Raw genomic sequence first — 25,164 nt, forward strand, 5'->3', positions numbered from 1 at the left:
GAAAGTATCACGATATATAATTATTATTTCATTGATCATCAGCAGAATTTGTGTTTTGTTGTGGTTTACCGATTTATCTGGACATCTTTTTTACGTCAACTTGTGAACGTAAGCGATCTCTCCAGGTTCCAGCCGGCAAGCTACACGTCTGTATCCGTGGGCCGTTTACGTGAGTCATTCAATAAAATAGCAAGCAAACATTTAAACGCGCAATTGTGTAGCCTTGACCAGGTAGCGGATAAACGAAAAACATGTCTGACGAGAGATATGACTTTGTGGTTTTGGGTGCCACCGGGTTTACGGGGCAGTTTGTTGTCGACGAAGTAGCAAGAGTTGCAGACCAAGAAAAACTCAAGTTTGCAGTTGCAGGGAGGTCCATGGAAAAACTGCAGAAGGTCTTGACGGAATCGTCACAAAGGACAGGTAAAGCAGATCACAAGTGTTTTGTCTAGTGTCCCTGTTAAACTGCATGAATTATGCATGTTTCTAAATAAATATCCTTAAAAGAATAAGAGAGAACAGATCAGTCATTAAATGTTACATGCTAAGAGTAAAGACATGTCACATCATTGGGCAACCATAAACTACTACTCTAATTATTTTTAAATATTTTAATCCAATTTGCAATTCTTTTAATTTTAAGATCAGTCTTAATTGTCAAACTTTTCTGTAGAATTTTGCGCAAAACTGACATGGTTACATGTATGTTACAATGGCATATTGGCATACCTTTATTAACCATTTGTTATTTTCCTTATTCTTTATGTTTTAGGCAAAGAATTAGAGGAAACCCCCATCATTATTGCTGATGTGAAGAATGTTTCTTCCTTGGAAGAAATGTGCAAAAAAGCAAAAGTGGTTCTCAACTGTGTAGGCCCTGTAAGTCTCTGTATTACATGTATGCACTAGTCAATTGTAACCGTGGCCCCCCAAGGTCAGGGGCATACATGCCATATCCCCCGGCGGGGGGAAAAATCCCCCGGAATTTCGACCCATCCCCTGGTCCCCCGCCGGGGGATTTATGTCCCTTGGAATTAAAAAAAAAAAAAAACTTGCTTAAGGTTGACAATGGAAAGCATCAATAATATTATGAGTGTGAAATTCCATGAAGGACCATGATGACCAGGTCCAAAAATTATTGTAATTTGAGTGTATTTTTGTATTTATTCTTATAGCATAAATGCAGATATAGAGCAAATTTCGTCGCGTAAAAATCCCCTGGTGTAATATCAAAATCCCCTGGAATTCAGACCAAAATCCCCTGGGAAGCCTCTCAGAAATATGGCATGTATGGTCAGGGGTTATATTGGGGGGAAATGGGCCGTGCGTTTACCTTCAGATGACCCTGCAATGCCTAGTGAATGCGGTGGTTTTGTTTTTCCCGGTGAAAATAGCATGGAATGGGCCTTATCTAGGATGTGTCCGGGGTGCAGGGGCATTTGACGGGGATTTTTACCAGCAGTTTTTTCCCGCAGCGCGGTGATTTTACCAGGGAGAAGGTGGACTGAAAGTCAAAGTTCCTGGTATTCCCCAGACCTAGGGGGGCAGTGGTTACAATTGACTGGTGCATTATTATAATATGGCACTTGCTTTCCATTGATTAGCATGTAGTTTGAATCAACTGATTCAAAGTTTATTCAACCCAATAATGCTTTTGTATGTCTAATGTTTGACTAGTGTTAAGTTGTTATTTCATGAAACAGGAATCAAGTGAGATTGCATGATTTAGACACATTATGCTACCTACAAGAAGCTATCATTGATTTATTTGGAACTCAAATGATCAAATATTTTATTGGTCTTTTAACCACATGAACTGGTAGCAGTACATGTATGTTTATTTATAATAATTCTTTCAGTATCGTTTCTATGGTGAAGACGTAGTTAAAGCCTGCATAGAAAATGGTGCCCATCATGTTGATATCAGTGGGGAGCCTCAGGTAAACTGCTCTAGCGCTCTTTTTCAAATGTGTTTTATTTACAACTTTCTCAACTGCAGCTGAAGTCCATTGTTTATTGCAAGGTACATGTACAAAAATTACCCTGGGGCTTGATAATTCGTATGATTGTTGTCAATAAAGGATGTATCACATTTTTTCTTGAGTAGCTGATATTAGTCATGACATATTTTAGGGGTTTAATGATGTCGTGCTTATCCAATCAGAACACAAAATTGAAATAAAAAAGACGTCATAACTCCTTTACTGTTATACAATATGAATGTAAACTTTTGTCTACACAAAGGACTAGATGAATGTGAAAATTGAAATGTATCTGATTTTTTTGCCTATTTAAAGGGACTTGTTCAGTAATTTTAGTGTCAGACATTGGAAAAAATAATGCGTGAATTTTGAAGAAAACATATGTTTCAATGATAAAACACCATCAAAAGTTCATATCAGACCTTCTTTTATTAATTTTGAAAATATGATGGAAATGCTTTATTTCTGCACAAACTGTTAACCTAAACTCAATGAGGGAGTCCTTTTAAAAGCAACTGTTTCATAGATGTGAAATAATGGAATAATGCTTCAGTACCTTGAGAAGATGCAGCTACTGTACAGTGGAAAAGCCCGGGAGGCAGGTGTTTACATCATAGGGGCATGTGGGTTTGACAGCGTGCCCGCAGATATGGGTGTAGCCTTTGCAACTGAACAGTTTAAAGGTAATAGTTGCTAAAATTTAGTAAGTGATCACTCTGATTACAATTGTGTTGTTTGGTTCTGCTTGTTTTCTATATTATGGGTTTTCCAATCAGTTTGACAATTACCACGGAACCTGAAACCTTCGATTTTGCTCTGCCAGCAATTTTAAAAATATAAATTTTGCTTTATATTGCATTATGTACATTTTTGCATGCTTTTTTTGCAGGAGATCTGAATTCTGTTGAACTGTTCATTTCTTTGGAAGCTGGGCCAGATGTAAGGCTTAAGGCATTTTGAATTTTGGTTTGAATAAAGATTGCTGATAATTTGCTTAAAAATCAAAAGGTTGCATGCATAATGTCTCCAATAATAATGTATGGTAAAGAATTAAGATATAATATTGCTTAAACAAATAGTAAAAGAAGAATATGATTTTATATCTCTCTATACATATATATGTATCATGTTTCCAACATAAATGACGCAATGCCATTGGTCCAGGACTGGTCACACAGCGAACCCATATTTTTCCATATTGGCTCACCAAAATTATATGGAACCAAAATGGCGTCTATTTTCTGATTCCGATGAATATATGAAACATTTAAACATGTAAACAGGTTGTCAACGTGATATATATGTTATAGGGGATATACGGGGCACAGAAAACCATATTTGTGTTCAAGCTTCACTACCACCCGATATGGGTTCCTTTGCCCCGATTATCCCATATCGGGTCACCTACTAACCCCGTAATTTATAATATTTGTTCTACATCAAGACAGACTAGCCCCAGTCAGGTTTTTTTTCGTCATAGCTCTTGTTTCCACCTTAAAACTTGTTAAGAGATTCATACTCACTATACAAGTATATCATCCATTCAGGGTCTGGCCGGCAATGTGACAACCCTGGAAAGTGCCCTGCATGGTTTTGCCCACGCGGCCGAGCTGAAACCACTGCGCAAATCTCTCTACCCAAACCGTCTGCCAAGGAGCAAATACCCGCTAAAAACTAGGTGAGATATCAACTAATAATAGTGCATGTTGGCACAGGAGTGCTTCAGACTTCATTGAAAATTATCACCATTTTCATTTTGACATTCATTTGTAAGCCAAGGTGAATGTAAATGTAAGTAAAACTCTATTTCGTCAACTTATGGTGACTGTCATTGGATTTAATTTAAACTAGAGCTTCGCATTTTTGTCAACTAGCTCTACTTTATAAAATACAGAATTTGTCTGCAAAAGCAATTTACCAGTGTCAATGGGGTAAACATATTATGACCTGCGTCGGTTTAGTTTAGTTTTTTGTCTAAGCTGCAAGATAGCCGCAAAAAGTTACAGCTAAGAAAGCATCTGAGAATTAAAATACGAAGCAAGTTCCTGCTTAAAGATAGGTTAAATCTCCATTTTGGCATAGGCGAGTTTAAGGCTTAATTGACCATTATCACAGTTTATAGCTTGCAAGCTTTACACTCCGGGAGGTGAACATATTATATATTATTTACTACCTACCAGGTGAAAATAGATTCCAAAATTTCTTTTTTCCCCAACATTTAGCACCAATTATGCAACTCAGACACAAAATCCTCACTTAAAATGTTGCAGACTTTCAGGCTTTTGCAAATTTTGTCAACTCAAAGAAAGATGACCATTATTGAATGATTGTGTCAAACTGAAAAACTGTACATCCCAATAAATGTTCGTTTAATTGTCATTCCATATGTTAATATGGACCCATACGAAACTTACTCTTAAATCCAGCCCTAGTCTACATAATGAGGTTAACATTGGACACAGCTTTATAAATTTAATGATATATGCAGTAAAAATACATGTGCATTTATTAACAGGATGGCTGGTTTCATGCCAGATGTTCAGAAATGGTGTCTGATATTCCAAGGCAGTGATCGAGCAATCGTGAACAGAAGCGTCAGATACAACTATGAAGTTAATCTGCAAAGACCGGTATGTTTATGTTTTACTGTTCAAGATGTAATCTAGGTTACTTTGTACTTCATACTTCACACAGTTGTTCAGGACCATTAAACAATAAGGTTACATAACTCCATATCCTCCTACAAACAAATTATGGTCCCTGATTGACTTAAGAACTTTGGTTAAGGTTTTAGGGAACATCCAGTCTGGTTAAATTTTATGGTAATTGTTTTTTACTTATAACTTATATACCCTTATTCAATTGACTTTATACTTTACACAATTGTTGACTGCCATCAAAGAATTAGGTGACATTACTCCATGTAAACCTAAATAAAAAATATTTCCCTTGATGGACTAAGAATGTTTGGTTAAAGTTTAAGGACAAGTAGGGATTTTTACTGAGATCTCAAATACAGTTAATTCAATGAACTTCATGCTTCACACAGTTATTCACAACCATTACACAACTAGGTAACATAACTCCATATCATCCTTTTTACACAGTTGTTCAAGACTATAACTCAATTAGGTTACATGACTCCATATTATCGTAAATTTTGGCATTTGATTTGGTTTTACAATATTTTTGGGTTTTAACTCGGATGTCAAAAATTATTCACTCCATGGACTTCATACTAAACACAGTTGTTCAAGGCTTTCACACAATTAGGTTACATAACTCTTTATGAACATAAAGGCACAATTTTTAATAACTGTCCCATAAAAGCTGAACAAGCATTGCAAAAACTTGGCTGTAAGTTGATGACCATTCAAGATATTCACATGGGACTTTGTATACATTTACCAGTGAGAATCTGCACGTGCGTAGCAGGCCCACAATTCTTGCTTCTGTACGTGTCAAATATTGCCCCCTTGATGAGGGAAAAAAGAAACGCTTTATGGTTCGATGCGGTGACATCAAGCTATATTCATTCAAATTTTAAAAAAATGGTATGGGATAACTGATAAAATGAGAGGCTTGTTTTAACATGAGATTCATAAATAATTAAGTGCTTTTGAACTTTATTTTGTATATGAAAAGAGCAATATAAAATTCTGGAATATAATTATAACAAAACGTACAACAACATTTTGTTCTCTTTGAATATGTATAATATATTTTAGCATTTTTATATGTCTGTTCATGGAACTTTTCTATGCCTGTTCTTAGAATGGGACATATTATAGTTTCACCTGCATTCAAAGAACGGGACATATTATAGTTTCACCTGCATTCAAAGAATGGGACATATTATAGTTTCACCTGCATTCATAGAATGGGACATATTATAGTTTCACCTGCATTCAAAGAATGGGACATATTATAGTTTCACCTGCATTCAAAGAATGGGACATATTATAGTTTCACCTGCATTCAAAGAACGGGACATATTATAGTTTCACCTGCATTCAAAGAATGGGACATATAGTTTCACCTGCATTCAAAGAATGGGACATATTATAGTTTCACCTGCATTCAAAGAACGGGACATATTATAGTTTCACCTGCATTCAAAGAACGGAACATATTATAGTTTCACCTGCATTCAAAGAATGGGACATATAGTTTCACCTGCATTCAAAGAACGGGACATATTATAGTTTCACCTGCATTCAAAGAATGGAATGGGACATATAGTTTCACCTGCATTCAAAGAATGGGACATATTATAGTTTCACCTGCATTCAAAGAACGGGACATATTATAGTTTCACCTGCATTCAAAGAATGGGACATATTATAGTTTCACCTGCATTTATATAATGGGACATATAGTTTTACCTGCATTCATAGCTTGGGACATATAGTTTCATCTGCATTCATAGAATGGGACATATAGTTTCACCTGCATTTATAGAACAGGACAATCATAAAGTTTCACCTGCATTCATAGAACAGGACATATAGTTTTACCTGCATTCATAGAAAATGACATATAGTTTCACCTGCATTCATAAAACAGGACATATAGTTTTATCTGCATTCATAGAATGGGACATATAGTTTCAACTGCATTCATAGAACAGGACATTTAATTTCGCCTGCATTCATATAATGGGACATATTGTTTCACCTGTATTCATAAAACGGGACATATAGTTTCACCTGCTTTCATAGAATGGGACATATAGATTCACCTGCATTCATAGAACAGGATATTATTGCAAAATTGTGTATGTTAATGTTCTATTAATAGGATGCCAATTAACAAAGAATGCTGAATAGTAGGATGCCGGTGGTTCTGAGTGCCGTAACTCAGCAACGATCTCGGCCTAGGTGTCAAGTTATTTGACAGGTTGTTTATTGCACCATTTTCTTAAAATGACAGATTATGCGGTATTTAGGCATGGTTGATATATATTGAGGGTTTTCAAATGAAATTTTAAGGCCAAAAATTGATCAGATTTTTGTCAAGAGCGGTAGTTTGCATCGGATGAGCAGTAGAGCGATAGGGGGTTTCACATACTGTTGATTTTACATACTGCCGGTAGAGTTCACATGTCTGCAATTGAAGATGATGGCCATTTGATTATAGAAATAACCTAATTTCAGTCTTGTACGATCAATAACTTTAGAAGTCTTTGTTAAATCATCACCAAATTTGATCAGAATGTGTATGGACATCATAACTTGGAAAATTTGGCACACAGCCATATTGCTCAAGTTACTCGAGAGTTATCACCCTTTGACTATAGAAACTCTCTAAAAAGGCATAATATCCGTAAGTATGATAAACTTCCTCTTTGGCACTGCATAATTATAACCCTTTAATTGGGAAAATGTATTTAAAAAAATCATCATTGTATTATTTGCAAGAGGTCTTAATTTCTATCTGATCCCAGTCACGTTTAAAAATGTTGAAAACCACTCGGTGAATCGTTAAGGCTGGAATCTTTGTTTTTCCAAAGATTGAAAGAGCACAAACCAAAAGCAATTTTGTATGTACAAAGTTCAGAAATAAGCCAGCATTCTAAAATCTTGCATTTATTTCAACTTATTAATAGGCAACAAGTATGGGGAATTCCCTTTGAAACCAGATCATTATATACATTACGGGCATGCCTATTATACTTAAAATAATTTGAATACAAGATTTGAAATATGATCTCATTTAACAATTACCTTTTGAAACTCATGATCTTACACACAAGTAGTTTATGTATCAGAAATGAAGTCAAATAAATGCTTGATTTAAACATGTGTATATTTTGAATAAAAAAGTAAACAATAATCCACTACATGATATATAAATGCAATATACATCTTAAAGGAACTATTAATTCCATAAATTTAACCCATTTTAAAATAAATCATGAATAGGGGTGACTGTTTGTACTTTTGCTGCCCAGTATGACTGGGGTATTGGGGTAGGGATGACTGTTTTCCCTGTTTCTGCCTGTTATAATGGTGGTATTGGGTATGGTTGACTGTTTTCACTGTCACTGCCTGGTATGATCGGGCTATTGGGTGAGGTGTGACTTTTTTCCCTGTTGCTGCCTGGTATGATGGGGGTATTGGGGTATGGGTGACTGTTTTCCCTGTTTCTGCCTGGTATGAGGGGGCTATTGGGGGAGGTGTGATTTTTTTCCCTGTTTCTGCCTGGTATGATGGGGGTATTGGGGGAGGTGTGACTTTTTTCCCTGTTGCTGCCTGGTATGATGGGGGTATTGGGGGAGGTGTGACTTTTTTCCCTGTTTCTGCCTTGTATGATGGGGGTATTGGGGGAGGTGTGACTTTTTTCCCTGTTGCTGCCTGGTATGATGGGGCTATTGGGGGAGGTGTGACTTTTTTCCCTGTTGCTGCCTGGTATGATGGGGCTATTGGGGGAGGTGTGACTTTTTTCCCTGTTGCTGCCTGGTATGATGGGGCTATTGGGGGAGGTGTGACTTTTTTCCCTGTTGCTGCCTGGTATGATGGGGCTATTGGGGGAGGTGTGACTTTTTTCCCTGTTTCTGCCTGGTATGATGGGGGTATTGGGGTATGGGTGACTGTTTTCACTGTTGCTGCCTGGTATGATGGGAGTATTGGGGTAGGGATGACAGTTTTCACTCTTGCTACCTGGTATGATTGGGCTATTGGGGTATGGGTGACTGTTTTCGCTGTTGCTGCCTGGTATGATAGGGGTATTGGAGTATAGGTGACTGTTTTCACTGTTGCTGCCTGGTATGATGGGGGTATTGGAGTATAGGTGACTGTTTTCACTGTTGCTGCCTGGTATGATGGGGCTATTGGGGGAGGTGTGACTTTTTTCCCTGTTTCTGCCTGGTATGATGGGGGTATTTGGGTATGGGTGACTGTTTTCACTGTTGCTGCCTGGTATGATAGGGGTAGGGGGGTAAGGATGACTGTTTTTGCTGTTTCTACCTGGTATGACGGGGGTATTGGTGTAGGGATGACTGTTTTCACTGTTGCTGCCCGGTATGATGGGGGTATTGCGGTAGGGATGACAGTTTTCACTGTTGCTGCCTGGTATGATGGGGTATTGGGGTATGGGTGACTGTTTTCACTGTTGCTGCCTGGTATGATGGGGGTATTGGTGTAGGGATGACTGTTTTCACTGTCACTGCCTGGTATGATAGGGGTAGGGGAGTAAGGATGACTGTTTTCGCTGTTTCTACCTGGTATGACGGGGGTATTGGTGTAGGGATGACTGTTTTCACTATCGCTGCCTGTTATAATCGTGGTATTGGGTAGGGATGACTGTTTTCGCTGTCGCTGCCCAGTTTGATGGAAGTATATGGGTAAACACCAATACAAATTAGTTTTTTTTTTTCGAATTTTAAATGGGAAGTTGATAAATGTACATGTTTCTTTAAATTTAGTAAATTTTTAATTTTACATTTAATACTTGCAATAAAATTATGTTCTTAATAATCTGACCAACATATAAGCTAGTTTTTTTATTAACAATGTTAATTTATTTTGCCATTTTAATTTTTAATTAATTAAAAAGCTATTATTGCTTGCTGGTGTATTTTATATTAGATACATGACTAAAAATTATTTTAATATAATTAATTTTTACATGTTGTAATTGGTATTTTTGCCAATGATTTCAACTAAAATTGGACATGAAATGACATATGTGTTTAAAAATAATATGGGGTGTCATATAAGTAATTGTAGGTCATATACTTTAAAGAAGAAAAGCTGAAATTGAGATAAAGATGACCAATAAGTAATTATTTTACAATATATTGAAAATATATGGTACCAGGTCTAATAAATTTGAATGGCAAATAAGAAATATGATTTGTATGTAAAGAAAGACCTATACACATGCACTTTAAATGATAACATACATAACAGTTACTATGCTTAAATGCTTCCTTTTTGACAGATGTATATATAGACATGTACAAGATTGTTTAAATTCTGAACCGTAAAGTAAATTTCAATGGCAAATAAGAAACTATGATTTCAATGTAAATAATTGATCCTCTCCAGTATATGGTTAACAGCCAATGAAGTGGGATGGGTTAAATATTGTGTTTAAAAAAGAAAGTAGACCTTTCTGAATTAATAGTTTACATTTTGTCAGCAACATGATGAACATGAAATAAAATTTTTGATTTTATGTGCCTTGCTGCTGGACTCTTATAAACTAAGTTTAAAACATCAAGCTATGGATAGTGATAGGGAGAGTGAGAGACTGTTTTCACTGCGGCTGTCCCGGGTGATGGGGGATATAGGGGTCAACAGATGGATGATAAGAAGGAGGAGGAGAACACATTTGAGGATTGAGACTATGGACAATGTTGGTCGCTTGTTAAGTGATATAAATAGAACTTCATACGTATTTGGCAGTCAGAGTGAAGGCACCACAACACCTGGGATGGAATCTGACACTGACTTCTTGGATTGTGATAACAGTGCACATGTGGCTCTTAACTGGGGAGCCTGGCAGAATGGAAAGCCAAATCTGCTGGTGTTAAAGAATGAGTTCACTCCTCCTCAACACTGCTACTTGCAGAGACTGAGAAGTGACTGTCCACTGCCAGAAGTACAAGCAGTAGGTCCTGATGATGTTCTAGATGGGGAAGGGAGAATAATATTGACTAATACAAGAGTCAAATACCAGGACATTGCACAGCAACGAAGTGAATCTGGTGAAATAATAAGACATGGCCCATCAATGTCACATGATGAAAGGGTTGACATAGTCGATGGATACCATTGTAGCAAACTGCCAGAAGAATGCAAGTTCATGTTCCACAGAACACGCCCTGGACACTGGCCAAGACCTGAAACATTGGCCAGTGCCAGGGAGACTGGAGTATTCCTAGTGCCACAGGGCTACACAGAGAGCCCACCTAAACAATCATTGTGTAGATCTAAAGCATTAATGATACCTTCAAAGTTAACAAGTTACCCTTATTCAAGATGGCAGTGGAGGTTTTCAACTTCATTAATGGAACGGTTATTAATGTTTGATTTTAACACTGTTCAAGTGAAGGTATATACACTGACAAAAATATTGAGAAAAACGTGTTTCAAACCTGTGTTTGGTGACAGATTCAGCACATTTCATATTAAAACAGCAATGCTATTTACAATAGAAAACTATCCTACAGAAATATGGAGGGAAAACAAGATTGTGAAATGTGTGTGTCTACTTCTGACAACACTGAACAGATGGTTTAAACAAAAATACTGTCCCCATTTCACAATATCTGGAGTTAATCTGTTTGTTGGAAAGTTGCATAATTGGGAACTTCCAAACATATGCAGCATTATTTCACATCTCATCAACACAAAACTGCAGTGTTTGTTTCGCATTCATATGGACAATATTGATGTGAGATTGCTTCAATGGTCAAATCTTGAAAATGTATCATATGAGCATGTGGGCACAATAACTCAAAACTGTAGTGATGTTCTACAGAAAATACTGTTTCATGAATTAGCTTATTTGACTCTTGTTTTAAATGAATTGATAACTGATTGTTCAGCTGATGACATTGAAAGGCACTATTTCATTCTACAGAGTATGTCTGATTCATCAAGTGACCTTGAACAGGAAGTAGTTTCTATGCTGACCCCATTCCTATGTAGCACCCTTGCTTCCATGCTGACTTCAAGGTGCATCTATCTGGGACAACCAATCACACAGGATATCTTCAACTGGTACCAGCGGTCTCTTGACTTAGACCTTATGTCCAGTAGGTTGAAATTTGCCTCCATGTTATACTGCAGAGGGCAGTATGAGGAAGCTGCAGAAGTACTGACTTACTGTGAAGGACTGCTGGGACCAGAAGTGTGGCAGTGCTGTAAACATTATAGGAGGAAATGCCTGAAATCAAGCACTGAGTTTGGAAACAAGTTGATATTCAACTCAAACACAGAGATGCTGAAGAAATACACAATGATGTGTATAACCTTCACAAAAAAGAAATAAACTGTATTCCAGAACATCTTGCATTTGAAATGCTGAGAAATATAGAAGGTGAAGACAGACTAGATTATGAAGAGTGGAAGAACAATGCAGTCACTGACTGTGTCCCATTCCTTTATTACTTACAGCATCTCACCTACTGGGAGCTACACCAACCCCAGAGAGCGCAAACAGCGTTACATAACCTATATGAGTACACAGTGGGGACACGACATGGTCACATTGACACAGCCCACAACATGCTGGGCCACTGCTATGAACTTCAGAACAGGCTGGACCTGGCTTGGATGTGCTACAACAAATCAATGGAAATCTATGACAGAGACAATGTCTCCATCTGGCATGCAGCCAGGATCCTACATCAGTTTTTACAAAGCTGATATCCACATTGACACAGCCTTAACCATTCTTAGTCATGAGTTTCATAACATGCAATGCTTGGATGTGCTACAACAGATCATTGAAGATACATAACGGAGACAATGTCTCAATTTGACGTGTTGCCAGAACACTCAAAAAGTTTTTACATTCAAACATAACTGCTACTTTTAAACGTGTTATTGCATTGCCTTAATGTTCTATTTCATCACTTACCGGTAATACATGTTTACAGATGTAAAACTTTATTTTGTTTGTGTGTTCTAATTATCAGAAACCAGATTAAATGGTGAAAGATGAAAAACAACAATTGCATATTGTTCGCTTATTTCTAAGAAAAAATTGTTGCCACAAAAAGAAGTCTTTAAACAGACAATATAATCTTGTGGGTAGATGGCGTTAATATTCTAAAGTGGTGAACACTCTCTTGTGCATAGACTAAATATTGATAATCAAAAATTATAAGACAGTACAAGATCTCATTGAAAATACACCAAGCGGTAGTAGAGTGTACTAGTACACTCTGTCATGTGACAAGATGTATCAAGTTTTAGAGCAATCTCTCTTAAATTGTAGAAGTCGCTTGCTCCAGAAACTTCAATAATAATCTGTGAATAAATCTAGGTTAAGGGGCACATTTCTCTTACATGACTTTGCTGAAACTGATTGAACATTTATTGAGCACTCGAACCCAAGGTGAGCAAGTGTACAAAGCATAGAAAAAACTCTCCTAAACTGTGGAAGTAGTTTGCGCCACTCATATTATAGCCGTAAATGTGTAGATCAAGTACAAGGGCAAGTTTATTTAAACCACATTGCCGCAATTTATGAGACCAATGTCAGATACTAATATACTTCCTGGTGAGCCTGTGTACTAAGTTTCAGACCATCTCTTATAATCTGTGGAATTAAACCTAAAAAACCTATATTGTATTAAAGTGACTCAGTTATAGGGCCATGCCTCTAAAACGAATTGGTCATGTCACTAACACAAATGTTCAAGGCACTTGTTTCTTTGTAATTTGTTGCAACAAGTTTCAAAACAATCCATTTAATCTGTTCGCAGAAGTAGTTTGCTCAACAAATGTTTGCAACAAACGTAAGGCCGACAAACTGAAATGCTAACTGCCAAACAGATAAACACGCCCACCCACACGTGCGGTAATGCGCACCCACACGTGCGAACGCCCCCCCCCCCCCCCAAACACACACAGACACGCACACACGCACACACACATACACACACTTTTGCCTTTCACTGACCTTCACATATGAGGCACTTATAATGCAATTGTTTTGTCTAGATGTTTTAAAATGTCAATGGCCAAATGTTATCACAGGTTTGATTTGAAAATGAAATTCCACATGTACATTGATTTCTTTTGATACTGTATGATTTGTCAATAAGTACAAAATGTCTCTTGAATAGAATTTTTGTGAAGTATCTGAACTCATGATCAATCCTGTAGTAATATTAGTAAAACATTAAAAAGACAAAACTTTTCATAAGTTAATGACACAGCAATGATGACTAATTTACAACTAATTCATAATAAGCATTAAAAGCTATCTGATAACCAATTTTAAAGCACTCAGTATATAACCCCAAGTTTAGATAGCTACTTGTATAATAGCCAACTGAGCCGTAAAGTGACATAATTTTCCTGCTTAATGTAATCTAGCCTGTATTTGTCTTAATCTTGGTGTAAGATTATGCTTGATTTTCCATAGATCTACATTGTATCACATTGCTTTCAAACAAAGGGTGTTGCTGTTTTCAAAAATGACTGCCATACATTTAAACATAATATTTGATTCACACGGCGATATACTACATTCTAATACTAATGCATTCATTTGTTCTAAATCACATTAAAGAGTTCATGATTGATAATTTGCATTGTTTGCTAAAACTGGTCATACTCCACCTTGTATAAAGCGTTTAAATGTACAACGAAAAGGTAATTCTTACATATTCTTACTTAAAACAGGTTGACTTATGATAATTGGAATGACGCTAAGTCACCCGATGAAATGTACTGCAAACATATATATATAGTTTTCAATGTTAGTTGCACATGGTCCATGTTAGTAATTGCAGCATACTAAGTGAAGCAATGATCAAGTACATTAATTTTTTAGTCGCCTGACTAGGCGACATATAGGGGTTAAGGGGTTACTTTTGTCCGCGGCAGTGGTGGTCGAGTCCCGTTTTCACTCGTCCGGGGCATATCTCGTAAACTATGAGTGGTATCATCTTCAAATTACATATGTAGATAGATCTCATAGAGGGCAAGTGCATTGCTTAAGAACTGTTACTCTTGCTTTCATATTTTCAGAGTTATTGCCCTTGGTTAATTTTCATGTTTTAAGTTTTGTCCAGGCCATATCTTGTAGAATATAAGAGTTATCAACTTGAAACTTCATATCGCGGGCTTAGCGCAAAACGGTTGTAACTGACTTTTTTTCCAAAGGTGATATTTTCATATTTTTTAACCTTTTTTACAAGCCTCCATAATATCCCAAAAAAATAGCTCTGTAATAAGGATAAATGTATATAAAGCCATATTTGTCAAAAGTTTGTATCTGAAAATGGCAATTTATTTTAGCGCAAAACGGTTGTAACTGCACTTACAACTGTTTTGCACAGAAAACTTTGAATTAATAAACCATTGGGATGGGATGTAACTCCAATATCATGATGACATCATTGATTACATCATGATTATTTAACATTGTTTTTGAGGAGAGACAGTCATATTGATGAAAAATGATTTGTTTTTAAAATAAACTCCCAATAAAATGAAAAAAATGCATGTTTAAACATCACAATTACGAACAATATCTCACGTTTTATTCCTTTAGTCCTATTTATTCATTTATATTAATAATGTGTATGATATATTGTCCGATAAGATTAAAAAGTCATATATTTAGGAAAAAGAATTGAAGAATTTGATAGTATCTTTAGGCTCTTGCTTAAGAAAAAAATATGATTAGGAAAGTAAATTTAAGTTTAAAATTAAATATCACTTTTTAGAATTTTATTTAGTTTTCTGTGTAAAGTTCGGACATGATTTTAAAACAGGAAAAGAATGTGTGTGTTTTACAAGAATATTGTTTCTCTTAGTAGTTTTTATTTGTAAATATTAATTATTTATTTATATTTCGTGGGCTTTTTATGGTGAAATAAGTTTGCATGTTAAAAATTTATATTTTGGCAATATTGACATGTTTTGTAAACAGAATCATAACTTTTATAAACTAATGAAAACCAAAGGCAATTGATCTAATTATTAAGGTACATCATAATTGGTGAAAACATAAATTAATTCCCCTACCAATTCTAGAAGAATGTTATATACTTTAACTGAATATTTCGTATCCTATAACACGCTTATTTCCAGCGGAAAACTTTATCCAATGGAAGCTATTTTGCAACCGATTTTTTGCATTTCTTGACACTCTCCGAGTCAAAAGTAAATTCCTTCTTTCTTTTTGTTCATGTGATATTCATGAGCTCTCGCTTGATTGAATGATCTTCAATAGCAAAAAAGTAGATTATTGAAGTCATTTCGACATTCGTGAGTTCTGAAGATTGAATCAAATCTTATGGATGAAATTCTGATGTTCATTAGCTATATAGTTTCATGCCATTCTGATGTTCATGAGCTATATAGTTTCAAGCCATTCTGATGTTCATGAGCTATATAGTTTCAAGCCATTCTGATGTCCATGAGCTATATAGTTTCAAGCCATTGTGGTGTTTATGACTAGCGAAGATCTAGTGAAGTCATTTTGATATTCAAGAACTCTGGTGTTTCAAGTCATGCTGATGATTTTGACTAGGAAGAAGTAGATCTATTCATCATTTGAATATTCATGAACTCTGTAGTCAAGTTCATGCCGGTGTTTATAAATTTCGAGAAGTACCTAATAGTATGTAAAGTAATTCTGATATTCATGAGCTAAACAGTTTGAAGTCATGCTGGTGTGTTTATGACTGGCGAAGAAGTAACTCAATTTAAGTCATTTTGGTATTCATAAGCTATGTCAGTTAAGCCATGCTGGTGTTTCTAACTGACTGGGTAGGCAGTATGAATAGTTGTAAAATAGTAGGTAGATGGTGTCATCAGTGTCATGGTAGTCATGCTGGTTACTACTGGTCACTACTACAAGTAACTACTGGATAAAAAATAGATAGAAATCAGATAAGATGGAAATCATTCTAATATTCATAAACTAAGTTAATGGAAATCATGCTGGGGTTAATAATTTTTTTCGAATGGATGGAAGTTATTCTGAAATTCATGAGCCAATTAGATGGAAAACAGGCTGGGGTTAATGATTTGTTTAAGAGTAGATGGAAAGTATTCTGATATTCATAAGCCAAGTAGATGGAAATCATGCTGGGGTTAATTATTTGAGAAGATTGAAGACATTCTGATATTCATGAGCCAAGTAGATGGAAATTATGCTGGGGTTAAAGATTTGTTTCGAGAAGATAGAAGACATGTTGATATTCATGAGCCAGGTAGAATGAAATTGTGCTGGGGTTAATGATTTGTTTAGAGTACCAGATGGAAGTAATTATGATATTCATGAGCTAACATGGAAATTGTGCTGGGGTTGATGATTGGTATAAAAGTAAATGGAAAGTATTATGATATTCATAAGTCAAGCAGATGGATATCATCCTGGGGTTAATAATTTCTTTCGAGTAGATGGAAGTAATTCTGATATTCATGAGCCATTTAGATGGAAATCATGCCGGGGTTAAAATAATTGTTTAGAGTTGATGGTAGTTGTTCTGATATCCATGAGCTATGTCGATGGAAATCATGCTGGTGTTAATGGTTTGTTTAATGTAGATTGAAGTCATTCTGATTATCATCAGCCAAATAGATGGAAATCAAACTGGGGTTAATAATTTCTTTCGAGTAGATAGAAGTAATTCTGATATTCATGAGCTAACATAGAAATTGTGCTGGGGTTGATGATTGGTTTAAGAGTAGATGACAAGTATTCTGATATTCATAAGCCAAGTAGATGGAAATCATGCTGGGGTTAATAATTTCTTTCGAGTAGATGGAAGTAATTCTGATATTCATTAGCCATTTAGATGGAAATCATGCTGGGGTTAATAGATTTGTTGAAAGTAGATTGAAGTCATTCTGATTATCATGAGCCAAATAGATAGAAATCATGCTGGTGTTAATGATGTTTAGTGTAGATGGAAAGTATTCTGATATTCATGAGCCAAGAAGATGGAAATCATGCTAGGGTTAAGGATTTGTTAAGAGTAGATGGAAAGTTCTGATATTCATGAGCCAAGAAGATGGAAATCATGCTGGTGTTAGTGATGTTTAGTGTAGATGGAAAGTATTCTGATATTCATGAGCCAAGAAGATGGAAATCATGCTGGTGTTAATGATGTTTAGTGTAGATGGAAAGTATTCTGATATTCATGAGCCAAGAAGATGGAAATCATGCTAGGGTTAAGGATTTGTTAAGAGTAGATGGAAAGTTCTGATATTCATGAGTCAAGAAGATGGAAATCATGCTGGTGTTAGTGATGTTTAGTGTAGATGGAAAGTATTCTGATATTCATGAGCCAAGAAGATGGAAATCATGCTAGGGTTAAGGATTTGTTAAGAGTTGATGGAAAGTTCTGATATTCATGGGGGAAGTAGATGGAATTTGTGCTGAGTAAAGCAGTACTGGAAGATGGAAGTCTGATATTTATGAGCTTTGGAAATACCTTAGCCCTTAAATGATTTCATCGGGATATGATGTTTTGGTACCGGATTTGGTCATTGTCAATTTTAAAATAGCTTTCATTTATTACCTATGATTTTACTAAATGATTATTTTAAATTTCAAGTTCTTGTATATTTTATACACATTGATGGTCATTATAAGAGCTGATATGTCATGAGTATGCTATGATGACTTATAAAAATGTTTCTGGATATCATTTTAACTTAAAAACTAGAAATAAGAAATATACATGCATATATATCTTAATTAGTGAATGAAATTGCTATTTTCTTCACAATTGTACTTACAAAATGCTGATATTCATCATTAACAGTTTGAATTAAGCTGATTATTAACTTAAAATATGATGTTGAAGATAACTGCAGTATATATTGTTGTTGTTTAAATAAATTTATTATTTAATTGTCTTTCATATATATAATAATTTAATTGTTTTTTATGTATTATAAATGTGATATTAAACTAAAATTTTACCCAAACCCCTGTTTGTGCTTAGTATATTAACAAAAATATTCATAGAATATAAGATGTTCTATACACAACTAAATTTTCAAAAAAAAGTGGAAAATATCATAGCTATTATCCTCAGTTGATGTATTTAAGTATAATTTACATTGCAAGTAATGGTGCTTTAAAGTCAAATATCTTAAAGCTGTCAAAGAAATTTTAATAAAAAAGATTCAGTTACAACCCTTTTGCGCAAAATGTATTTAGAAATATCTTCAATTTTTCAGGCAAAACAGTTGTAACTGACTGTTACAACCCTTTTGCGCAAAAATAAATTTAGAAAATTCCTCATTTTTTTGTGCAAAATGGTTGTAACTGACTGTTTTACAAATATCTCTTTTAGAAATTGAATGCAAAATGTTATTGTGATTTATTCATGAAAAGTACACAAATATAAAGCTTTAATAAAAAAAACAAAGTGAAAATGATAGGAACTAGGAAAATAAATCAGTTTTTATGCTCTCCTGAACAATTTTAAAAATGTCAGTTACAACCGTTTTGCGCTAAGCCCGCGATATGTAGATAGATTTCATGGAGTGCAAGTGCAGTGCATATTAACAGTAACTCTTGCTTTCTTAGTTTTAGAGTTATTGCCCTTTGTTAGTTTTCATGCTAAAGGCTCACTTAATAAATATTTCTTGAACTTGTTACATAAATATGTGTATTTTATGACAACTTAAAACAGATTATATATATACATTAAGGTATACTGTTCGTTACTGTTCGGTTTTTTTTCCAGTTTGAAGTGGCAGCTTATGCCTGTGTTCCGAATTTCTTCTATCTGGCGGTCACCCTGCTGTTTGGACTCATCGTTGGCATCTTGGCAAAGTTCAGCTTTGGACGAGCTCTCATTCTGAAAGTAAGTAGTCTTAAGCTGTAAGTACACTGTGCAGCATGGCGTAAAGCTGCAACTTTGTGTTGGATTAGCTCAAATTAATCATGAACGATTAGAGGAGTTCTATTTGACACATTTTTTGAAATACAGCACTGTCAACATTCCCTGTCTAAGGTAGATATTAAGCAATTCATTTCTTACCTTGTGTGTGTTTTAAAGGAAAGGGTTAAGATGTTGTCTTAGAATACAACCTAAATTTACAGCGAATGAAATTGCAGATAGGCAATCATTAAGTTTCAGGCTCAACCTTTAACTATCACAGGTGTTTAAAATCCGATTTTGTGTGGACAATGTGTCGGCAAATGAGGTTGTATTCTAAGTTCTTTAGATGACCTGAATTTGCAACGTTCACTCTGACCAATTTTTTCATTAAGATTTATATGCATGTCATCAAACTATTATGTAATATTGGTTTTATCATCGTTGGAATTGTTGTCGAAGATCTTAAATTAGTTTTTAAAATTTGTATACCCATGTTGCCAGAGACATATGCACTTGTATAGCAAAGCCCATAATGATCTCCAGCTTTTATAACTATTGAGTCAGATCCCTGTTTTTACTGAAAGAAAAATACTTGGTTAGTCAGCTGTATTTATATCCTATCCTATGTATGTATAGATAGTACTCATGTAAAAATATGTTATGATTAAGGCTGGTCATTAATTAATTCATTTTCTTTCCACAGTATCCACACATATTTACCTTTGGTGTGTTCAAACAAGGAGGACCTTCAAAGAAACAGGTAAGATGTGATATTGGTAGCCAATGAGGGATAAGATCATTTCAGTGATATAGTTATAGAAACAAAGGGTCATAGTGAATATGACTATATATCCAATAAATTAAATGTTTCCTTATCTTGTGCATTACGAAGGTAGAAAATTAATAGTTGAGTTCAAATTCATTATAAAATACATCCATTTACAAGGCCTCACGTGTATAATATGCAAGTTATAGAGTGAAGGTTTGGGCCTAGATTCCGTCTAATGAAATCAGAGCCTGCCTAACTATAACGTTTATTATGCCACAATTAATAAAGAGTTCAAATGAACTATCTTATAAAAATGGCGACATGAACCTGTTTTTAAGCTTCTCCTGTGGTCATATTTTTTACATTTTTCATGTTGGTCGGATAACAGGACATTATTCATTGATGATTATGATAATGATGATGATGATGATGATGATGATGATGATGATGATGATGATAATCTGTTTCATGTCTGTTGGTGAGAAATGTACATGTAGTAAATCTATCAGGTAAGTTAGTTAGCATGGGTAACCAGAGATGTTTCCCTTCTTTGGACAGTCTGTCTGTGGCATTTATCTTCAATTTTATTTGGTGAAAAAAATATTACACCATGATTTATCAACATTTAACACCGATCCTTGAACAGTTTCCAAAGATTGATTAATGTTGTATTGTTGTGAGGGTCAATTTTGAATGTAGAACATGACCTCACATTAATCGTAGCTTTCTGGTCTGTCATGCTTATCAATATATAATGCTCATAGAGTTTGCCTTATATCAGAAGGACCACGGCTGTAACTTCATTAGAATGTGCAGCAATGTCCCTTATATTGGCTGATCTGGTTGTCGAAATTTATAACATTTTTTTTTACTATTAAAATAAGATTGTTGGACAAGAGTTGTTATCTCTCTGGTGTTCTCTTGTAATAAAAAACTGATTGGTGATTCCCCAACAGATGGAGACAGGAACATTTAGCATCACAGTGGTCGGCAAGGGTTGGAAGGAAAAGCTTCCTGATGCCGACACAGAGCATGACACAGCCCCTGACACCCAGATGATTGTGCGGGTGTCGGGCCCGGAAGCGGGATATGTTGCCACGCCCATTGTAATGGTTCAGTGTGCCTGTACTCTGCTGAAGGAAATCTCCCAAGACAAATTTAGGTATGATTAAAACTGTGTTCTAACTACCAAATGAGCAGTACCACAATTTATGCAACTGTTTAAATATATTAGAAATGATAAAAAGTATCGAAATCAATGGTTCTTATAAAGGATACAGAGATTCATTTGAAAGAAAGGTGCATATGACACGATTTGTCTACCTTATGAGACTATCGTTGATCGCTGTAAATATTTTAGGACCCACCAGTCACTTAACATTTGTGCATTTTAGCTATTAAATACACCGTTACAATCTTGTTTTCAATTAAGGGGGAAGTCCAAATATTGTTGTATTTTTTAATATTTTATTTTCTAAGACAAAGCAAAAAGTAAAAAGTAATAAAATCCTGTAATTTCTATACATACTATTTTTATATACAGGCTAATAGATGCCATTAAGACCTTACAAGAGATTAGTTTGTTATGTATTTTAAATATCTTTCAGGGGTGGTGTGTACACAACAGCCATGCTTTTCCGAGAAACAAGTCTGATTGAACGACTCATCAAAAACAACATCAAGTTTGAAGTTGTGAAGGAACAATTCTCACTGTGAACAATAGATGGGCCCAAATTATTGTCCCTTTGTGAACAATAACTGGGCCAAAATTATCGTCCCTCTGTGAACAATAGCTGGGCCCAAATTCTGGTCCCTCTGTGAACAATAGCTGGGACCTCAATATCAACACTAGTTTTATCTTTCCCATCTAATGTCATTCGCCATGACATAAGTGAGAATTTTGTATGTAAACTTCTTTTTATACAAGCTATGACATGCCTTTGTGTAAAAAACAATGAAGAGTATGTATATAATACTTAAGTAAAATAACTGAGCCTCTTTGGATTGATAAGTCATAATTTGTAAAGCTTTCTCAACCTGTACTTTGAGGTACACTATAAGGTACCTGTATACTATTATATGTATATACTATATATAATTATACTAATATATGTGATATTAACTATCTGTATATTCTATAAATTTTTGCAATCAAAAGTCACACCGTAATTCAAAAGCTTTCTGATTATTTACCTTGAGTTATGATATAAGCTACCTGTACATTCAAATAATATGGGCAATCAAAAGTCGTTATTCAAAAGTTTTCTTAATCTACATTGTTTAAGTAACACTATTTACTACATGTATATTTTTGATAAAGCCAAAGATAATTGCTAGTATATACATGTAATAAGTCACATGATAATTATGATGTAAGTGGAAAACACCGAGTCCCAGTTTTCTGTGGCTAAAAATAGAATGGAGGCACCCATGTGTGACAAGTATTTAATTTAATATAAATGTACATTTAAGTAAGTGTTTCAATAATGTGTATCTTATTAGTTTAATTGAAGATTGGATGCACACTTGTGTATAAACATGTTAATATTATTCGTTTGTTATTGTGAATAACTGAAACATATTAAATAACATGCCCAAACCCTGAAAATAGCAATTCAGAATAGCAGAAGACCTGATTGATATCAACCATTTGGCTTATAAGAATTATTTTTCGGTAGTATAACTTCGATATATACACAAAAATGCATAGTGTCAAATTTTACATTGTTTTCTTTGTATAAGGTAGGAACATTATTGTTGTAATTCTTTGCATTGAACATTGCTTCCTTATTTGTACATGTATTCGTTTGTTTATTACTGTATATGACTTTCTAAATAACGATTGTTCTTACTTTTACATTTATTAGCTTATTTGTGACTTGCAACTGTTGATGTATCGCTACAAAGAATATAAAAGAAAACAGTTCTTATTGTTTCAGTTTATGAACAAATGTAATTTAATAGCATGGGTTGGAATCAGAGTTGACCATGACTTGAAAACATGTTTTAGCTAGTTGATCATTTTGAAGGTATTAACATTTAACTTATATCGCACATGAAATTGGCAATATGCACACACTCGCCAGATACAACATATTCGATTATACTGGCTTTGAAGTCAAACAAATGCTTTCAACGTATAAACCCTACCAGCCACTCACAAAAAAAATAACTCTTACCGAAATACATATTGAGATATGACCCTTGATCAGCTGTTAAATAGAGAAATGCACTTGTTTCTACTATATAAACTACTACATTATTATGGCTTTATAATACATTATTTACGCTCGCGAATCATGCCATGAAGATCTTGTAGCAACTCACATGGCATAATACTTTGACTGAAATACAATGTTGAGTTATGACCCTTGATCTGCTGTTAAATAGAAGAATGGTTTTGCACCCGCTTGGAGTGCACTTGTCAATAGTATATAAATTACTACATTGCTATTATTTATCATACATTATTCTAGCTGCTCAAAAATCATGCAATGAAGATCATGTAGCAAATTACAAGACACAAAACTCTGACTGAAAAACATGTTGAGTTATTCCCTTGATCTGTGTTAAACGGGATAAAGCGTTTTGCACCCACTTGAACTGCACTTGTTTATCATATATTAATAACTACATTGCGATTGCTTTAATATAGATTATTCTTGCTCGCAAATCATGCAATGATAATCGTGAGGCAACTTACATGACATCTTACTCTGACTGAAATAGAAGTCCAGTTATTTCCCTTGATTAACCCTACCAGCCACTCACAAAACACACAACTCTGACTGAAATACAATGTTTAGTTATGACCCTTGATCAGCTGTTAAATAGAAAAATGGTTTTGCACCCGCTTGGCGTGTTTTGTTTGTAGTAAATACATTACTACATTGCTATGTCTTTATCATACATTATTCCTGTTCACCAATCACGCAAGGAAGACCATGAAGAAACTTACAAGACACCTAACTCTGACTGGAAAACATGTTAAGTTGTTTTCCCTGATCAACTTAACGAACAGAAAAACATCGGCAACTGCTTGCAATACTCTGGTCTATACCCTTTAATATTACATTGTCATACTGCTTACCCAAACATTGTTGCATGAAGTTATACATTCTACTCGTTGCATGGGAGACGAAAGCTTTAAAACGGAAATGTGATCAAATATCTTCAAAATGACAGAGTTTTCGAAACCTCTTGGGCGTAACGCTACGGGATTTCTGACATGTTTTTCCAAGCGTTTTTAACACGTGCGCTTACTATTTGAATTTAAAATCAACACCTTGTTAAACTTTAAATACCAAAATGTAAACTTGAGCCATTTTAGAGGGGTAGAACGTTAGCTGAATGATACTGCACATTCTTGTGAAACATTATATACATGCACTGAGGTACACATATTATGCACTGTTGGCCTGGGACGGCACATAATATTTACGAAAATTTGTACTAAGAGGGCTTTTTTCAATTAACATTTGAAACATGATCTATTATTTTCCTGGTTTCTAGCTAGGCCAAGGTTGGCGCTTAAGGCCGTGGTCTCATCCGACCCGCGTAGGCGCAGCGATGGGTCCATGCAGATATAGGGGTTGAACATGGCCATCCGCAGGTTGGCCGCGCGCACTACGCTAGTGATTTTTAGCTACCTGACCCCCCTCTTTTTATTAGCATTAATTTTCTGACATTTAGAAAAAAATGGACATGCAATGTTAAGTCTTGGTCAGCGATGTTTTGTCAGGACTATCGCGTGGCTGGTGTGTGAGTGGTACGTGGGGTACGTAGTTTTTTCCGTTATTTGCTGGGTATAAGCTGGAGAATAGAACCGAGTGCAACCCACGTAGCAACCACGTACCTCCAACGCACTGACC

General features: G+C 35.2%; 1 protein-coding gene across 1 annotated transcript; it reads left to right on the forward strand.

Moving 5' to 3' along the window:
- The first annotated feature begins 103 nt into the window (after positions 1–103).
- Positions 104–23,219, forward strand: LOC128208868 (saccharopine dehydrogenase-like oxidoreductase). The gene is made up of 11 exons (XM_052912537.1): positions 104–423; positions 773–879; positions 1,860–1,940; positions 2,536–2,665; positions 2,872–2,921; positions 3,530–3,660; positions 4,498–4,612; positions 19,387–19,506; positions 20,228–20,284; positions 21,250–21,455; positions 21,901–23,219. Exons 1-11 carry the CDS (start codon positions 252–254, stop codon positions 22,007–22,009), a joined length of 1,278 nt encoding a protein of 425 aa, XP_052768497.1. The 5' UTR covers positions 104–251; the 3' UTR covers positions 22,010–23,219.
- Positions 23,220–25,164: the final 1,945 nt, after the last annotated feature.

Source organism: Mya arenaria, chromosome 11 (genome assembly GCF_026914265.1).
Source record: "Mya arenaria isolate MELC-2E11 chromosome 11, ASM2691426v1".
Lineage (NCBI taxonomy): Eukaryota > Metazoa > Mollusca > Bivalvia > Myida > Myidae > Mya > Mya arenaria.

Excerpts from the sequence above, each read along its gene's own strand:
- LOC128208868 (XM_052912537.1), top strand. The coding sequence starts at position 252 with ATGTCTGACGAGAGATATGACTTTGTGGTTTTGGGTGCCACCGGGTTT. Across the intron at positions 424-772 it reads GGAATCGTCACAAAGGACAG|GCAAAGAATTAGAGGAAACC; the intron begins GTAAAGCAGATC and ends TTTATGTTTTAG. Across the intron at positions 2,922-3,529 it reads CTTTGGAAGCTGGGCCAGAT|GGTCTGGCCGGCAATGTGAC; the intron begins GTAAGGCTTAAG and ends TCATCCATTCAG.